The following is an 18,732-nucleotide window of genomic DNA, read 5'->3' as shown; positions in this document are numbered from 1 at the left end:
TATTCGCGTCCTTGCCAGCTTGCAGTCACTAGAATGACATTCCAGTCTAGTTTTTTTATCAAGTCCTCAGCACTAAAATGCACCTGGAATATGAAGAGTCTTTTTATTCAGCTTCCTCGCCCATGGCTGGCTTGAGTCTCAGTTCTACAGAACAGCCAAGTACATACACAATCTTGCTTGTATGAAGGTGGTGGTTGTGCTACGTATAACCAGAGGCAGCAGAGTTGGGGATATTTCCAGGAGATTGACATCAGCAAGGAATTGGCCACCACAAAACTGAGAGGACCAGAATAGTCCCCTTCAGTTAACACGCTGACCTTTCGCTTCTGGAGACGCGTGTCTTCATTCCAAAGTGCTCATGGCTCTGAGGGATTCCCGACCGTCCTTATTGCCCATCTCACTAAGCCAGCGCACAGGCTTGCCCTGGGGGTGTGTTGGCTCCAAGTTAGGCCCAGGATGGGGTGCAGCCGGCTGAACTGCCGTTGCAATGACAGAAGTAAAGAGAGGAAGCTTGCACAGAGGCTGTCCACTCTGTCCCGGCTTTCGGCATTGCTCCAAGCCCCTGATGAGCAGAGCACTTGAGCTGCTCAGCTTAAGCAGGTGGAGAGTCCAGCTGATTTTAGCAGATTTACTGAGCCTTCAGCGTGTTACTGGTTCAGGGCCTTTGTCACATTAGGTCAATCTACACAGCAATTAAACACCCATGCTGGCCTGGATCAGGAATTAAGGCTTATGGAGCTTGGGCTATTGGGCTGTGTTGATGCTTGGGCTGGAGCCCGAACTCTGGGGCTTGTGAAGGCCTGGGCCAGTTATAGCCATGCCACCAGTCTCTTCTTCCAGTCAAGATGTTATGAGCGCTAAAATCGCTCGCAGACTCTGAGGGAAGCAAAGCGAAGTCTAGTGATCTCCTCCATTTTTCTCTCCCGAAATGTCATCCCGTGTATTCGAAATTCCCACCGATGCCGCACTTTGCTTGTCCTTGAATCACCGTCTTCGGACAGTCTACTCCAGAGAGCTTTGCGTGCTAAGCTTGATCTGATATAACTTGCATCTACCGAGGGAGCAGTCTGTGCCCTTACCAACGTAGAGCTCTTCTACTGTTGCTTTCTCTTTATCGGTCACGATAGCGTTCCTGTGTTTGAAAGGCCGTGGGACTCGCTGAGGTGAGTGTGGAGCAGAGGTTAAAGCACGTGCTGCTGCCCATCTGGACTGCTATTGATACAAACACAAAGGTATTTTCATGTCGGCTGATTATATTTTCATGTACTGATTACTAAGTTTCCACTTTGATACAGCAGCAAAGAGTCCGCCCGCCTCGGCCGCCTCCTCCAAAGATACAGCGTTCATCTAGGCCCGTGAGTAGCTGGTAGTTTTGCCTCCCTGCCGCCACTTAACACTGCCTGAATTGCGCTCTCAGTAGCATTACTAAATCTTGGTTGTCTGGACTGTTGAACCTTGCCAAAAGCAACGTGAGAATTATGCTCCTAAACTGCCTCCTTCTCTGCTGTGGCGCAACCTTGGGACCTGCATTTTATTCTGCTTTTCTTTGACAAGTTCTGCAGCTGCAGGTCAGTTCTGCAGGTAGCTGATGCCACTGTTGTTTTTCCTCTTGTGGTAATTGTTTAAGCCAAAACTTCTTCTCGCCTGGCATAAGTTTTTAGCCAGTGAGCTTTTGAAGACTTGCATTAATCTCATAAATATGAAGGAAGCAAAAATCTGACACTGTTATTTGTTTTCCCCAGGTCTCGCTGTAAATGCATTGGGATAGATTGTTAAATTTTTCCTCCTAGAGTACATGAGTTGGATAGGTCTAAAGAAAAGGGAATCTGTGTCCGGGCAGTTCCACATTGTGCCCTGGATAGAAATGTGTATGATGCTCATTTTAAATACTAGCTGGAGATTCATTTAATTATATACAGTATAAAAAATTTCAGGCACCAACATCTTGATAAGACCAAATGCGTGTTTTACAGAAAAACTACACAGAAATCAGTGCGGCACCTGTGTTAGGCAAGGAAATGTTGTCTAAGCAGTTTTCTATTTTAAACACTGATTTGTAGCCATACTGTTGCATGTTAACTATTCCAGATGCCTTTAAAAATGGAGACTCTGCTAGATCTGAGGCAGTGACTGTTATTTACCAAAGGAAATAAGTGGGTGTCAGTTCAAGCTGACAGTTGTTTTTGCAAGAAACTAAGAGGGTACTTAATTCTATTTAGGTTTTTTGCCCAGGGAGCATAATTTCATCATAAGGCAAATGCTTTCTCTACTTGCTTCCTTATATAATTTTTTTAAAAACAACCTAGCAAGTTTTCAAATCTAGTCTTGCTAAAACTTGTTAAAGAGGTTTAATCTCTGTGATGTGCAGGCAAGCAGGTTAACCAGTGCACATGGGTGTGGGCTCACTTTTAACCTTCGGTGCATGTTCCTAGTTCAAACTTAAGCGGCATGATTTTTTCTTTGTGCCTGTGGGTGTTCAGCTTAAGAGTCATTGTTATGGATTTCTGCATTGTACACGTCCTTTCTACAGGTATAGACGGCAGTGCTAACTTGGCTTATGCATCTCCTTGGTTGTAATTGGTATCGGAGACCCTGCAAGATACACAGGAACACGTTTTCCCCTTTTTCCTTCTAAAACTAGCACTTTACATTTCTCTTGTTCTGTTCTAAGCTGGTGTATTGTCATCGGGCTATGCAGGGACTTCTGTGGACAAAACGCTACTGAACAATATTGCTTCCATTTGAATAGTGTTTTATATCAAATAAGATGTTGCCAAGTTTGTATAATTTCTCAAACGTAGAATGTTAGTCATCCTCGGCATGATGTGTTTGTGTCAACTGTCTTTTCTCCCAAAGTGATGGATAAAAAGTTGGGCAGTAAAACTAAAATCTCCTCTTGCATTCAACAGCCTGTGCTAACAAATGCCACTGGGATGCTGGGTTCGTTAGGATGAAAATCTAGATAGAATAGCTCTGGATAAATGTGTTTCTAGACCTTTTGTTCCAACAGCTATGCAAGTATGACTTACAGATCGTATTTGCATGGACTGAGAATACAGAGCTGCTGTACTTTGGCTTCGAGGGATAAGTGGCGGGGGGAAGAGATATCAAAATTAGTTTTTAAAGTTGATTAAATCCATAAATTACATGTTCATTGATACGGTTGTTCTGGTTTGAATACATAAAACACACTTTCTAGCCTGAAGCTAAAAGCTACAGCGTGCTTTTCCCTCCCTGTACTTAGATGTGTTGCAGAGGTGGGTATCAGGAAGTCACTTGTCCAGGGTGGGGACTCCAGTTACCCTGATTTCTGTGCCAAAGCCCCAGTACCACACAACACTCCCTCCCCTTGCCTGCTGCCAGGAGATACCTGTCCTCCGCAGGCCTCTGGGGGTCCGCAGAGTGGGTTTAAGTGGTTCGTGAAAGGTAGCTGTTTCCTTAGAAGTGCGTTTCAACCTGTAGTTGGTTCACTGACTCTTGGGGTCCACAGGTTAAGATTTCCAAAGAGATGTGCACCTCTGTTCCAAATTTTTAGGGGTCTGGAAATGAAAAGAACTTGAAAGCCACTTCTTTATGCAGATGCTAGGTAATGGCATTTATGGGGAAGGAATGTCTGTAGCATGCGTCACTGGAGTAGTTTCAAATAAAAGCACAGTAAGGACATGTATAAGAAATAACCTTTTTCTGTTTCACTGTTTGGGAATGAATGCTGCTCCCTGACAAAGGATCCATTGTTTATAGTGGATTGGAATGAAACTTCTGTCAATTAAAGAAAAGCACTTGAAATGTTGCATAATAATGTGTAAGGTGAAGTGGGGAGTATTCTGTGCAAATGTAACCCTTTTACAGTAGGTGTTTACCCTTTCTTTCATGGACACACACTTGGACAGTCGGATTTTCTAAATGCTTATGCATTCAGCACACATTTAACCCAGACTGCTTGGATAGATACAGCTTCAAATCCAACAAGGAATTGGCTTGTTTCCTGACTTTCCCCTTCAGCCTCCCTAGCGCAGCGCTCTAAATCCTTCTTAGCGTTTTTCCCCAGACACTGCTGGGCCGGTAACAGTAGAGGAGCCATCCAAAGTCATCCCCCCCTTGAGTACCACCCAAAAGGTGAAAGTGTTCCCAGCGCGATGACAAGCCAGCTTTGCGCATCATCTTCCAGCTCAGGCTTAATTAAACAGCTTTCTTTCTTCCTTTCTCGCGTTCCCTCTCTCCTTCTCCCTCCCAGTACCCCTCTTGCTTGCCTCCCTCTCTCTCTCTTTCTCTGTTTTATCATCCCTAATGAAGCAGTCTTCTCCATCGATCCTGCTGATTGCCAGCCCATTCTTTTTGTTTGTTGGCACTGAGCCATTCAGCTGCACTCTGACAGCTCAGCTCGTCTAATTAGCTCTGTTGTTCTTTTCCCCATGTTTCACCACGTTGCAAGTTCAGTGGAAGTTGCCACAAACTTAATCCTTCCATTCCTGCCAGAAATTCACCTTCTTAAGTTGTCTTCATTGTGGAAAGGAATGGTCTTGTGTGGGGACTGATCTCAGAGACCTTCGCATCTGACCTTTCTCTAAACCCTTCCTCCACCCCCCACGAATAGCAGCGGTCCGTTGCTGAACTTCGCCATCATTCCTGCTGCGTGCCGTTACTTTGAAACGAAAATACCAAAGACAGTAATTTTCCTATTACCTTGTTTGTGTTTGCGTGGAGCTTGCAAACCCTACACACAGGATTCAGTGCTTCTTCCTGAGGTGCAACTGGGAGTTTTACATTCCTACAACCACACTGGACAGCGGGGAGAGACCATCATCTCTCACTGCAAACCAATTCACCGGTCATCCAAAGAGCATTTAGGTTGCAGACTTTTGTCGGCCTCCTAGATGCAGAACTGCAGCTGTTACGAAAGCACAAGCTTAGGGAGGGCAGAAGTTTAGCTCTTGTTCCTTAACGTTATTTGAGGGCTTTGGAGATTCCTGCTGAAACCAATGTTAGGCTAAGTGAACAACATAGAGATTTGTTATGAAAACAATTGTTACCTTTGGAAAAACTCCCTTGGAGAAGGTGATCTGTACTGCCTGGCCCTGACCCTGCAAACACTTCGCTTGACACATGCAAGTGGTCACATCGACTCCAGCAATTCTGCTCACGCGAGAAAAGTTAGGTATGTGTAGAAACGGTTGCATGATTGGGGCCAGTGGTTTTCCATTCCCTAATTCGACGTTTGTATATTTCCTGTTCTGTGCCAACAAAAACAAAGCAGTGTTTCTCAGCATCAGAAGACGATAGTTAGGCAGCTCTTTCAGGGGCAGGGAACCATTTTCGGGTCGGGGACCACTGATCCACAGAAAAACGACACACAAGTGAGAAGCAAAAAATAAAAAAATAAAAACCCCTCACTGACATGGCCCCCAACTCAGAAGGAGAACGACACTCCCCACGTTCCCCTGGCACACCAGGGCCTAAGGGAAGCCAGCCTAGTAGATTTTGTGTGCTCCATCCCCACAGTGGGGCAATGGAGGGGCTGGAGCACCAGCGCAGGTTTCCTAATGCTGGGGATGCCCTGAGCTTCGGGGGCCAGATCCAGTCAAGCAGCCCCCTGGTCCTGAGGTTTCCCACCCCTGCTTCATGGCATTGTGGAAATGAGTAGTGATTTTCATGCTTTCACCCTTATTTTCTCTCCTTCACGTCTTTCAGCCCTTTCTTCTCTACACAGAAGCAATTGCTAAAGAAAGTCAGTCGGTTTATTACCAACAGGCAAACAAAAGGAGCATGGTTTTGGAGTTGAACCCTGGTCTTCAGTACAATGTGCCACAAAATACAAGACTTCCCCATTTTCAGCTGAGCGATTAAGCCTTTCCGTGGTGCACCCAATTTGGCGACTCAGTCAGATGATCTAGTATTTGTTCATTCATTGCACGGACAAGTGAAATAAACTTTTAGTACTTGGCTAATATCCATCAGTCAGTGTATTGACCTGACTTTCCAATTCCTCACATCTTCAGCATGATTCCAAACTGACAAAAGCATCTACAGAACATTTTTTTAAACATGCTTTTAAAAAAAAAAAAGTTGAACCATTTTAACCCTTATCCCAGACAGCTAAACTTAGATATACATTTGCACAACTCCCTGTATTTTAAAGTCCGTTAATGAGATGGACCGCTAGTTCTGTTTAATATAGATTTTAATTCTGATTTTAGTGTGGCACAGAAATTCATAAAATTGCAAGTGGGATTCTGAATGTCGAAGTTGGCAGTGGATCAATTTTTGCAGATTTGATGTGGATTGTGTCTGTTGTTTTGATGCTTGTCAGAGTATTTGATGAAATGTCTCCATTGTGTGTATATAATAGGTTCGTCCTCCAAGACCTCATGTCGTTAAGAGACCCAAGAGCAACATTGCCGTGGAAGGGCGAAGGACTTCAGTTTCCAGTCCAGAACAGTAAGTATTTTGTTGCTGCATTTCTCGACATCTGCTTGAGCATGTAAAGGGCCTGGCATTTGTTTATAATTAGCGCTGGTCAAAGATAGGAAACACTTTCACAAAAAAATTCTGAATTTTTATTACGAAACAGAATAGTTTTTCATTGTTTAAAAATTTGGGGCAACATTATAGATGAGAGAAACCTTTTTTTTTTTTTAAGTGCCAAAATATCTAATTGTTTTTAAAAAAAGTATTTTTTTTAAAAAAGCTTTTTGTGAAAGACGTTTTTTCATTTATAAAATTCAATCTACAATTCTGACCAGTTCTGTTTAGAACCTGCCATCATCGACTGGCCTTGCCTCGGAACCAGGAAGAGTTTTATGAGGAGAAATTTAAGGCTGGTTCTATGTGATTGTTGAAGGCCAGTTGAGGTTCTACAGAGAGCCTTATAGGGAAGGCTTTATAGTGTACAATGTGTGTTGGGTAGTTAACATTTCATAATCTCTGTAGATTTGATTGAAAACTTCTCTAAATCATTTTTATAAATAAGTTTCATTCCTGTAACTAAAGGATATCGCACACAAACAACCCACAGGCATTGCGTTCCAGCTTCTTTTGTTGTTCAAAACAATAATGCATCATCATCTGTTATCCCGAACAGAGAAGATTTTGCAGATTTGTCAATGAAAGCTACCAAACAAAGGACTTCATAGAAGATACAGATTTGTTGAGTAGTTTATTCAGTTGCAATAGCCTTTCCAACCTGTAGTTAAACTGTAGGCCACCAAGTATAAATCTGAAGAGAGAATATATATCCCTCTTTAGTAATGCAGCCTAAAGAACACTTACAATATCCAACAGATGTATTTCATGTAGCATCAATTTCCACCTTTTTTTATTATTTAGCAAATTATTTAGAATGTCAATGTTTACACTACCTCCGATTGCAAAAGAAGCGATCACATGGCACTTCTGTTTGCTTACCAAAGTAGTCTGCTAGTTTGCTGCACTCGAGTGTCTCAGTAAGTAGGTGGCCTTATTTCAGTTCAGAATTGGGAAGCCAGCTGCCAGGAACCACTGATCTTAGGCAGAAAACAGTGTTCTGAGCAGTACTGTTCATGTCATGAGAGAGGGGCTTGGCACTCGCCGGGTGAACATTCAGGCAGCAAGGTAAGAATAGTGGACACGAAAGTAAATATAAGTTGCCTGAACCAGACTTACAAAACTAAATGTATATTTTTTCCCTTGGAATGTCTTTAATTGAACGCTTGAAAAGTGAACTTACTTTCCATTTCTAAAATAGCCTTGATCTTAGCTTTCCTTTCCAGCCACTGTCCCAGTAAGCATCCATGTCCTGTCCAGGCCATGTTATTTGTTTGTTCTCTAATTTGAGATGATTGGTTATCATGGCAGTATTCTAGGTTGCAGATAACTGGTAAATCTGAAACTATTTGAAAACTTTGAACCTGAAAATACTTAGCTTCTGTGAACTTATTTGTTTTCAATTCTGAAGAGAGAGAGAGTGTCACTTGTAGTTTATATTCAGCTGGAAATAGCTGGTCACTTTTAAACCAATGCACAATCATCCTATATTTTTTATAGTGGAATCTGATTGCCCTCTTGTGGAATAGATTGCAAGTCAGTCCAACACAGGGGTTCGCGTGGCATATGGTGCTTTGTGGAAGGCTCTACTTGCATAAAGATTATAGTTTTCATTTTTACATAAGGAAATATATTTTGTGAATCATTTCATTAACATACTGATCCTTGAATTGTTGCATGACTAATAGACTGCAGGGATAGGATAAAGGAATTAGTGTAACTACCATTCATATTTTGTAGGAAGGATTACACATTTTTGGATTAAGCTGCCTGACTTGCTCCTAAACTTTATTTACCTTTCATGTTGAATGAAAATGATATAAGATCAGGAAATTTGGTTGAAAGAACTCACCAGTATTTGACGTTTATACCGACCAGTTAAATACAAATACCGTTTCCATTCCAAATGTTAATTTTTTACAGGTTAGTTTGCTAAGGATTCCTGAAAATTCACCAACTGAAACAACAAATCACTAAACTGCTGTATTGTGGAAATGGCTGTGAATGCAAAGTGTGTTGATGATTCTTTGCTGCCATAAACTGACTTGTTATTTAGGCTCATGCTCTGGCAAAAAAAAAATCACATTTTGGCATTTCACTGCAAGAGGAGTTTTTTACATTTTATGTGACCATCAGGAGCTTGGAGGTGGGAAGGGAGTTGCTTCTGGTGCCAGTGACATTTGGTGTGTGGTGCCAGTATTTTTCTGAATCTTTCTGATCTGTCCCAGCTTCAGTGTTTCTCCAAATCCAGATGTCATGTCACAATAGCAGTTGGACGTATTTTCCTTCTCTCCTGTCATCAACTTTAACTGGCAGGATAAACTTTAGCAAACATAGGGAGCCTCCAGCCAGACAGTTAATCCTACAGTATATAATAGACTAGACACCTTGTAAAAATAATTCAAACAAAAACATGCTGGCACTGGGGAGATGAATGAGAAAAGAAAGAGGCGGCAGATGCCGCTTCAAGGTGTTGTGATAGAAGATGGCAATCTTCACCAGAGAGCATGATATGTGTGGCTCCCGAGCATCACCTCGGGCAAGATCTCAAGCCAGGATTAGTGGTGTGGTGGTGTCAGAAATATGCCGCATCTTCTGCTTAATAAGAAAGCTAATATAAATGGCTCGTGCCTTTGAAGCGTGGTTGGGCAGGTGCCTTTGACCAGGAGGAGACTCATTAATCCTAACCGCCCTCCTCACTATTTACCCCAGAACAGCATTTTAAATAAATGAAAAACATTTAAAAGAATAGCTGACCCTCGTTAAAAAGAGGACCTCATGGCCATTTCCTACAAGCCATTATCCTTTGCATTTCCCAGGAGGGGAGAGTGCTCTTGTGTCTCTCTGAAAGGAAACCACAAAGACAGGATTTCTTTCTAACAGCTTACACTGCTTTTCCCTCTTGCTTGGTTTTGGCCCATCTTTAGGTTTTGTCCTTCACGTTGCACTCAGGTGAAACTAGACTAATGCAGCCTTCTGCTATTATCATTCTAATGCACGCAGAAGAGTTCCTTGCTGGTCAGATTTCTCTTGAGGCCAGTTGTCGGCAGAGTTGAACAAAAGATTTGTTTCTTATCCTTTATCTGTAATTTTCCTCTGCCTTTGCCAATGATACAGATTTGTCTTCTGTTTCTCTCTTCAATGACCAGCCAGGCTGCCCTTCTTTTGTAAGGGTGAACCCTTGTTTCACCTGGCGGTGAAACCGAAGGGTTCCCAGGCACCAGCAGGAATTCTTTTTCCCCTCCTCAGGCAGATTCCATTTTGTTTTGAATGTGTCCCCGTCAGCTCTATGAATGGGCTGAAGAGGAAATGAATTGCCTGTTAATGAAACCCACAGATGATACCGAATGGGCGGGAGGTGCAAACACCATTCAGGTCGGGGGAACAAAAACAACGGGATCGAGGCAGGCCAGAAATATGAATGGAATGTGACAAAATGAGAGTCGGCTTTAAAACATGGGAGTCTTTTGTCCAAAGATCATGCAAAGTCAGTGCGTGTGAGAAACCAGTAAGGCAATAATGCCTATGGAGACTCAGGGTGATACAGGACGGCTCACTAGATGTGAATTCGCATAGCGATGTGGCAGCAAAACGAGGCCAGTTCAGTTTTGGTGTGTAGCAAGTGGCGGGGCCCTGGATCTTACTGTACAAATCCCAATAGCCCCCTTGTTTGTGGAAGTGACTGTACGGCTCATGGCACGTTTGTGTTCTGCCCTGCAAGCCCCAGGGTTGGCTGGTCTCCCCTGTGGGCCCAGGAACGGAGAGTGCAGGGTCCTCTTCCAGGAGAATCGTGGTGTGTCAGGCAGGTGCTCGTTTAGCAGGGAGGGTTCAGCTTCAGCCAGAGACGCCCGACCCCCACTCGCCCCAGAGTTGGGACACTGGGGACAAGTCGTGACAGCCGCTGGAGCCCTGCTGAACCCGCGAGCTCCCGATTTCAGGAGCTGTTTTGTGGGCTGAGGAGACTGGTTGAATGGCAGGGGAGGAGGGAGACAGAGGGCAAAGAGCAGGGGGCTGAGCAACAAGAGGGGCCCAACTGCCCCATGGGAGCTCAGGAACTTCACAGAATGTACTGTGCAACTGGACAGACGTTCTCCTGCTGGGATTCATGCCTGTCCTTCACAGGCAGAACAGAAACACTCTGGGGTGCTGCTAACCTCGCAGTGGGGGCGGGGGGAAGGGCCTGTGTAGAGGAGCGGCCCATCGTCAACCCCGGAGGCCTTGTGGGGATAGCTCAGGTGCATTTCCAGAAGAACTAGGGACATTCAGGAGGAGAGACGACTGAGAGATGGTGGGCGGGAGCAGGCAAATAAATATGTTACCATCGAGCATGGACACTTTCTCCCAGGAAGGAGGAGATACCGTGAGAGGCCAAGCTCTGGAGTTAGTTATGGTTGATGGAGAACTTTCTAAAAATAACAATTGACGAAAAACCTTCCAGTGTTTCTGCCAAAGCTATCACAGTGTCACCCTGTGAAATGACCTGGTGCCGGGGATGGCTCCCTGTCTGTTTCCCCACCCACTGCCACCCTGTTCATAGCTTCTTGTTTTCCATCTTTAAGTGAGGCTCTCCACTTCTCAGATGGGACCCTGCAGTCCAGGAGCGTCACAGCGAGGCCCCAGGCTAGACGGAGGGAGATCTTTGGGTGTGACAGCGTCGTCAGCAATAGCTACAAATCATTCTGAGTCTCCTCAGAGTGAAAGCATTGCTTCTGCATTGTAGAATGTCCTCGTTCTTATTGCCAAGCAATAAATCGTTCCCGATGGCAGAACGACCCTTCCCCAGCAGCATCTTCCACACAGGGCCAAATGCTTCTCCCCTCGACACTGCCAGCTGGAAGGTGAGAGTGGGAAGGTCTGAGAGATGCAGGAGTAGGGACGTGAACGACTAGTCGACTAGTCGCTCCCCCCAAAGGAGGAGGAGCCCAGCTCGGAAGAGACAGTAGCTTAGTTTATGGGAAGAATGATTTGGATGCAGAAGGATTTGCATTTCCTCCTGATGACACGCGTAGCAGTTGGGTTGCCACTCCGTTCGCCAGGAGCACAACGCCGCCAGTGCTGACGTGTGCTTCCCGGCTCGTGGTGAGTGGTTCCGGTTTTGTGTTTCCCATCCCTTCTCTTCCACATCCCTTAACCAGTTCTGCTTTCCTGAGAACTTCCCCATCAGACGGACCCTTCCTCTCGCCCCAGCAATCCTGATGCGTGTGCTGCTGACTTTGCCTGTGAGCAGAGCTGTGATCTGCAGGTTTCCAACGTGTTTGGAAAGGGAGATTCTGCAGTAATAATACTCTGTGTTTCCATGGGAAGGGCAGAGTGCGTTTGGGACGCAGTAATGAAAGAAACCCAACCAGAACAAGGAAATCCCCCGTTTTTCTTTCCCGTCCCCCGGAGGCGTGCTCGTGAAGCCCAGTGGCGTCATTGGAAGTGACTTGGCCCTCAGACAAATAGGCCCATTTTGCCATGCGCATAGTACACTGGGAAAGCCCTCTCTTTCTCCAGGGCAGAGACCTGATCCTGAAAGCTGTGGGACCCTTGCCCGAGGAAGCTCTGGGGGAGCAGGTATTTGGTCCATTTGCTTCCTTCCTGCAGGTAGAGCCTGGTGTATTCTGTTTCTACTCTGCTTGGGCGCGTGCGTTGTGCAGGACAATCTCCTCAGACTGACACTAAAACGAGCACCCTCCAAACCATGCCCAGAAATCTCTCTGCCCACAGCTGCCATTCATGTGACTGGTTAACAGCCAGAGCCCTGGGAATACTTACATGGGGGTACGAATACAGGTTGAACCTCTGTAAACCAGGACTTCCTGGTCGGGCAACACCCGTGGTCCAGCAGGTCCACAAATGTTCCAGGACCAGAGAATCCTGGTGTAGGGCTGGTGCCTTGCGGACTGGCAAGGTTGAGGGCTGCTGGCAGCTCACTGCCGGTGGGGCCAGAAGCCAAGAACACCGCAGCTGAGAAGCCAGGTGTGCCCCAGTGGGGCTGTCCGGCGGGGTTGGGAGCCTGGCATGCCACAGCAGGGCTGCCTGGAGGGGCTGGAAGCCAGACACGCTGCAGCAGAGTGGCTGGGAGCGTTGTGCTGCAGCTGGGCTGGTCGTCTAGGGTGCCAAGCGTGCCCCAGCTGGGCTGCTTGGTGGGGCGGGAGCCTGGTGTGCTATGAGCTGGGTTTCCCAGCAGGACAGGGAAGAGGGGGCTGGGACTGGCGGGGCGGGGGACCTGTGGCTGGTCTAGCACTGTGGAGGTCTGGTAGCTGGGGAGGCAGAAATACGATCCCACATCCGGGACGGGTCAGGTCCCGAAGGTGCTGGACCAGAGAGGTCCAACCTGTCCGTGAATCTACCTGGCTGCTTATCTGATCTAATTCAAGTCTCTTGTTCACTGGAAACTGGAAACGAGGGGGGATGGGAATCTTTCTGTGCGTAACTCCGTACACATGGCGTCCTTCCATGATGCACTGAAACAGCTGAATTTCCCAACCTGTGCCTGCCCCTCATCCCACTTCCTCCCCAGAGAGAAATGCAATGTCTTAGTTGTGCAGCACTAGTTACATTTCCCTTACTCTGTAGGGAGTGCGAGACCGCCGGGCCCAGGCATCTGCGGATAGGGTTAGGAAATGGACCAGGAGCAGGGGAGACCAGCTGGCTTCCTGCGGTCTTGTTTCCTTCTGCCAATTACAATTGTTTCATTTTACCAGTGCCCCCGGCAGCAGGTGTTTTTCTGCCACTACCCGCAGGGGGAATCTAGTCCCATGCATTCTCCTCTGCGATGCTGCTAAAGAGAACGACAAAGGGAAGCCCAAATCAGCATCCCGATAAATGTCAGTATGGAGAGGAGTGTGGCTGTTCCCTTCCATCAAACTCCACCAAAATAGCACTGACACTATGGCAAACGATTTACTAGACTGTGAATCTCCCTCCATGCTCGTATGTGGCAGGGCTTGTAAGGAGGAGCCTGTATTCAGTAGGAGGTTTTTGTTCTCTGGTATATTGGTTGTGAGTGACTCCGATAGCGGCATTGTCCAACATCTCCGAAATGCCAACCCAGTCTTTGAGCCTTGCATCTTCTTTCCAGTGGGAGGAGACGAAAAGTACAACGTTAAGGAGTCCGGCAAATAGAATCCCTCTGAGCCATCCTCTGAAAAGCCAGCTACCACTCAGGCATCCTTCTTCAACATTACGCTTCTCAGCGCACTTGTTTAACACGAAGGCATAAACTAGCTCTAGATTTGTGCGTTAGTATTTCCTGCCCAAGCAAAGAAAGTTATTTCCCGAGTGCATGTGTTCACTTTGTAGCGGATCATTGGTTACAATAAAAAGCTTGAAAAGGTTCTGATGCGAAGGTAGTGATGGCACCTTCCCAAAGCACATGAGTTGTTGCCGGACTGACAGTCTGTCGTTATGCCCCACGCATTATTAGAGTTTGTGGGAAGTTATTTCACCCATGAAAAAGTCAATGAAGTGATTTTATGTAAATGATGTTTTTCATTGGGATTTTCCAGATTTTTATATAAAATCAAAAAACTGAAAATATCTGTTTTCAGCCCCTGAAAAACTAAAGCTTTTAGATTTTCAGAAAAAAAACAACCTAACATTTTCATCAAAAAGAATTTTTAGACAAAAACAATGTTTCCTTTGGAAAAAAAATCTGGTTGATCCAAAAAGCCGATTATCATCAGAAATTGTTTTGATGGTAAATATTTAACCAGTTATTATGGAGGAACATCAGAAAGTTGGGTCGCTTTTAGAAAGGACTCTTAAGCACTCCCCTGCTTGACCTGGTAGGCTACAAGGAAAGCTCTGTAGCTAGGGGGGAACCTCAGAAGCCATCCCGTTTGAGTTTCCTTTGGCCCAGCAAAGAGACATAAAACAGGTGATTGTTGTGCAGCACTTGTCATCTTCAGAGCACTTTGCAAACAGCCCTCACGGCCCCTCCCCTGGCAGGAGATTCATGCAGAGAGGCTACTGAGCTAATTTTCAGAAGGGCTGAGCACCCCGAGCCTTGCATGGATTGATTAGCATCTCGGACAGGCAGCCGTAAGTGTCTTATTCAAGGGCTGCAGTGAATCAGCGGAGAGGCAGCGCTACGATCGGGTACCACTAGCCCTTGGCATGTGCAAACCGAGGCCGTTTTGGCTCACCATTCTGGGGGGAGATGTGTGACCCATGACACTCTCTAAACACAAACCGAGATGTGTATAGAAATCACTAAGGGTGCATCTACACTACATTCCTCTTTCAAAAGAGAAACGCAAATGAGGGAAATTAAAAATGCAAATTAAGTGCTGATTTACAAATCTTGCGCTTCATTTGCATAATCTCTTCCGATTGCTTTTTCAGAAGAGATTTTTTTGAGGGGAGAAAAAAACCAATCTAGATGGGGTTCTTTCTAGACTGCTTTTTTCCTGAAAACATCTCTTCCGAAAAAGTGATCGGATGAGATTATACAAATGAAGCACGAGATTTGTAAATCAACGCTTCATTTGTATTTTCGATTTTGCTCATTTGCATTCCTCTTTCGAAAGAGGAATGTAATCTAGACTCACCCTAAGGGGGGCAGCTGGCGAGACTGATATTTATTTCTTAAAACTTGATTCTAGTTTAATTATTTCTGTCTCTGACCCTGCAGTGCGGAGACCTGACATTAGCAGGGGTCTGGCTCGGGATAGGCCCTTTTCATTGCATGTCGACCTCTTTTGCCTCTGCCTGACCTGTCCAGGTGGCCTGCTGAGCACAGTGGGCTTCCAGGGAGAGCGCTAGGTTCTGCTTCCTTCACAGTAAATATTGACTCGCTGGCTTCCAGGGCACTCAGAGCGGGTGGAAATTAAAATGGAAAAGCAGAAGGTCAAGCTCACAATTAACAGCAAGTCCAGAGGCTCTTTGGCAGGCTAAACCAACATCACTGTCTCCGCAGCCGTTCGTTACGACTTTGAGAAATTATGCAGGACTAGCTGCACAAACCCGAACGCCTTTCCCATTGGTGCATGAATGAAACCTTTCTGCTCTGGGGTCGGGGGCTCACGGCACTGAAGTTAGCTTGACATCAGCAGGGCAGCTCAGTTAAACGGGGATAGTTTATCAAACGCGTGGCATTCCACTTGCTCTGGCCAGCTGCGTGGCGCCTCTGCCACGTGGAAGCCACTGGGTAGGATGCCGAGGTTTCGTGCTGCACCATTGTAAGCAAAGACCTCTCTTGGGGAGGGCGGTAGGCCAGCCTGCATCCCAACTGGGCAAATGCAACGGGACACAAATGAATAAATAAAATCACTGCAGAATATTTAGAAAGATCTGCAGCCTGCCGTCCTCCCCATCTGCATGGCAAACAGCTGTCCTGCAGGAAGCTAGGCGCAAAGAAGGTGGGGCCTTGAAAACAGAAGCCCATCTTGGGACTGAAGAAGACAAACGAAGGAAGAACCATGCCTCACTCTTAAGTGACCCTCTGCAGTAGTGGCTTTTCCCCTGTTGCACAGATTTTTACAGGGAGGACGAGGAGTGTGGGGCAAAGCTGTGTGCTTCAGACAAGCGAGTTCTGACCCGGCCATGAACATGAGGGACTCCTCAGGTCTGTTGCTCAACACAGTGACTCTGGAAAGGTGTTTGAAGGAACGTGGCAGGGAGTCCTTTTTGTGTTCACGTCTAGAGCATCAACTGTCCTTCACAGCCTTCTTGTGAGCACGCACAGCAAGTCTCAGGACTTGGTGGCATGCGTGTGATCTTACACACAAAACTTAAGCTTTTCTGTATTTTATATTTTCCTCTCCAAATTCTGAGTTGACTTCTGTGGCACAAAGACAGTTTGGGGCCATTGGCACTTGCACATGAGAAGAGATGGCTTTCTCTGGGACTCCAGCACAGCTGGGTCAGGGTCTAGCCAAAACCCAACATTTTTAAACTTAAAATGAAAACACCCTTAAAGCTTCCCAACTGGTATCTTTCCTCTGCTGTAGATAGAATTTGGTGGTCACTGGTATGTTCATGGCATGTTTTTCTTACGTGAGGCTAGTCTTGTTTAAAGGCCGGAGAGAAGCGGTAGCAATCAGAAGGAATGCCACAGGGGTTTGATGGCAATATCTGAAGGTGTAGATGCCATCCAGGGCCCTCCCCATCCAAAACTCTAATATGGAGGCTTAGTCTTTCAAAAGTCCCCTTACCTTCCTGTTGCTTAGTAAGAGAGCATGATCATGGAATCCGATGGGGTCTGGTTCCTGGTTCTGCCGCCAGCTTCCTATGTAACACTGGGCAAGTAACTGGAATTCTGGGCCTCCCTTTCTCTGTCTGTAAATTAGTGAGAATCTACCGAACATATAACCTGCCTTGGCAAAAAGATCTGATATTTGCAGTGGAAGTGTGCTCTGTGCAGGCTGGTATTGTTTGAGATAAGCAAACAATGTTAAACTAATATCTCCTGTTAATTGCAGTGCTGCATCTACACTATCGTAAATTCAGCCGTGCAAGATCAGGAATAGCGTTGCTCCTCGTGAAAAGTGGGAGTACTGAAATCAACATCAGTGGCCCCTAAGGACAACGCTACGGCTTGGTAGTGTGGACACATCACTTAGAAAATCAGCCATATAAGTCCTAGGGTAGACCAGGCCCAAATGTACACAGAATTCAAGTTGTTACCTCTCATTGGATGTTCAGGTCACATGCTATTGTTACTTGACTGGATGAGTGTAACTCTTTAGATTTAGATTTCTAGTAAGAATTTTTGTGTTTGTGAATGAAAAATATGCTTCTCAGATGCTTGTTCACTTAACATTCAATGCTCCTGGGATCATTCCCACCAGTAAACTCATGTAAAGGTGCCAGAAACTAATTACAAAAAAATCAAGCAACTATTGGAATTTTTTGGTAGTATGCATCCAGCCTGAATTATTTTCCATGCTCTGCAGATAAATATTTCAGGTGATGGATTTGTGCTTTGTTCGTAATCTCTGGTCTCCATTTCATATTGGTAACAAACAGCCTACACATCCAGACCCTTACTCTCTTCATATTTACTACACCTAAGAGGGACAGCATCTTTAATTTCCTTGAACAGCTGCACAGGAATTCCAAGAATCTAGAAATATGTGAAACGTGGGTAGCCCGGTGCATGGAAAGAACAATAAAAGTGGGTCCACACTGTTCAGTGTGATGTGTGTAATCAGAAAAAAAACCCAAATCGCTTACTACAATATATAAATTAAAGTTCCCTCTGTGTAAATGAAATAACCTTTTAAAATGATTATAGAATTCCCTTCATTAATTCCCAAACCCCAGTGCTCAGTGATTTTCTGTATTTTTATCTTAAGTACATTTAGGTGTCAATTAAATTTGAAATATCTACATTTGTCAGCATTTCATTTTTGGCCGGTATGATGTGCTGCTGATTTGTCCATGCATCCTGACACATGAAAAAAGCTCCTGAGATGCAGATCTTCCTCATTAAAAAATAAATCCATACTATCATAATGGTACGCAGAGCCATGGAGCGCATCCCTGGCTTTATTGCACTGTGTTTCTGACATGATATTTAAAAAGGAACAGCCACGGCTGTCAGTACTGTCATATGCTAGTGCTAACTGAAGACATGTTAAACTAAACATTAGAAAGAGATCAGCAAGTCATCTGCATGGTAACTCAGCTTAGAGATTAGGTAGGCAGGAGCGGGTGCAGTCATGTGGAGATGATGAGGGTTGTCGTCGTGACGGACAGGACCCTTTTTTCCCTCTAAGACTACAGCATTGCCTGCCTTGTAGCTGGGCTCGCTGTGACCTGCCTTTTCAGAGACAGCTCTTTGTGTATGAAATCCTAGCAAGTCGTGGGTGGTAGACTGCAGGATCGTCGCTGAATTGGGTTAATGAGGGAAAGGCGCTCTTTTTTTTGGATTCCGCTGCCTCAAGCTAATAAAAAATTTAAACTTGGACATTTTGGATTGTTTGTCCCTTGTCTTTGACAAAAATCTTTTATGGAGCAATAGCTGCAGCTGAATTTAAATAAGTTTTTATTATGAAATCCCACTATGCTGTGTAAGGTGCCTTGCAGCCCCCCAAAAAAGGGGGCTATTAACAATCATTAAAGCTTCCATCTTAGTTATATTGATCTCCATTGAAATGCAGTGTATTAGCTGGTCCACCAGTCTGTCTTTTGAACTGTCTCTTTCAAATTAAATATACTTCCATGTTGAATTCATTCCAATTTGAATTTCAACAGATCCTAGCCAAGCAAAGGGGATTATTA

General features: G+C 45.3%; 1 protein-coding gene across 7 annotated transcripts in view; it reads left to right on the top strand.

The window, feature by feature from the left end:
- DENND1A (DENN domain containing 1A) overlaps positions 1 to 18,732 on the top strand; it is a 361,583-nt gene that overhangs the window by 330,629 nt on the left and 12,222 nt on the right. For 3 of the 7 annotated variants that reach the window (XM_075905649.2, XM_075905652.2, XM_075905656.2), the window contains exons 20-21: positions 1,296 to 1,355; positions 6,347 to 6,435. In XM_075905649.2, coding sequence (XP_075761764.2) covers positions 1,296 to 1,355; positions 6,347 to 6,435 — 149 coding nt within the window. The remainder of the gene's footprint in view (positions 1 to 1,295; positions 1,356 to 6,346; positions 6,436 to 18,732) is intronic. The other 4 variants (XM_075905650.2, XM_075905654.2, XM_075905651.2 and 1 more) reach the window with 2 other exon arrangements.

This window comes from Pelodiscus sinensis, chromosome 23, assembly GCF_052426305.1.
Source record: "Pelodiscus sinensis isolate ZL-2025 chromosome 23, ASM5242630v1, whole genome shotgun sequence".
Classification (NCBI taxonomy): Eukaryota; Metazoa; Chordata; order Testudines; family Trionychidae; genus Pelodiscus; species Pelodiscus sinensis.
The sequence above is the reverse complement of the archived record's forward strand: the minus strand, read 5'-3'. Positions and strand labels throughout refer to the sequence as shown.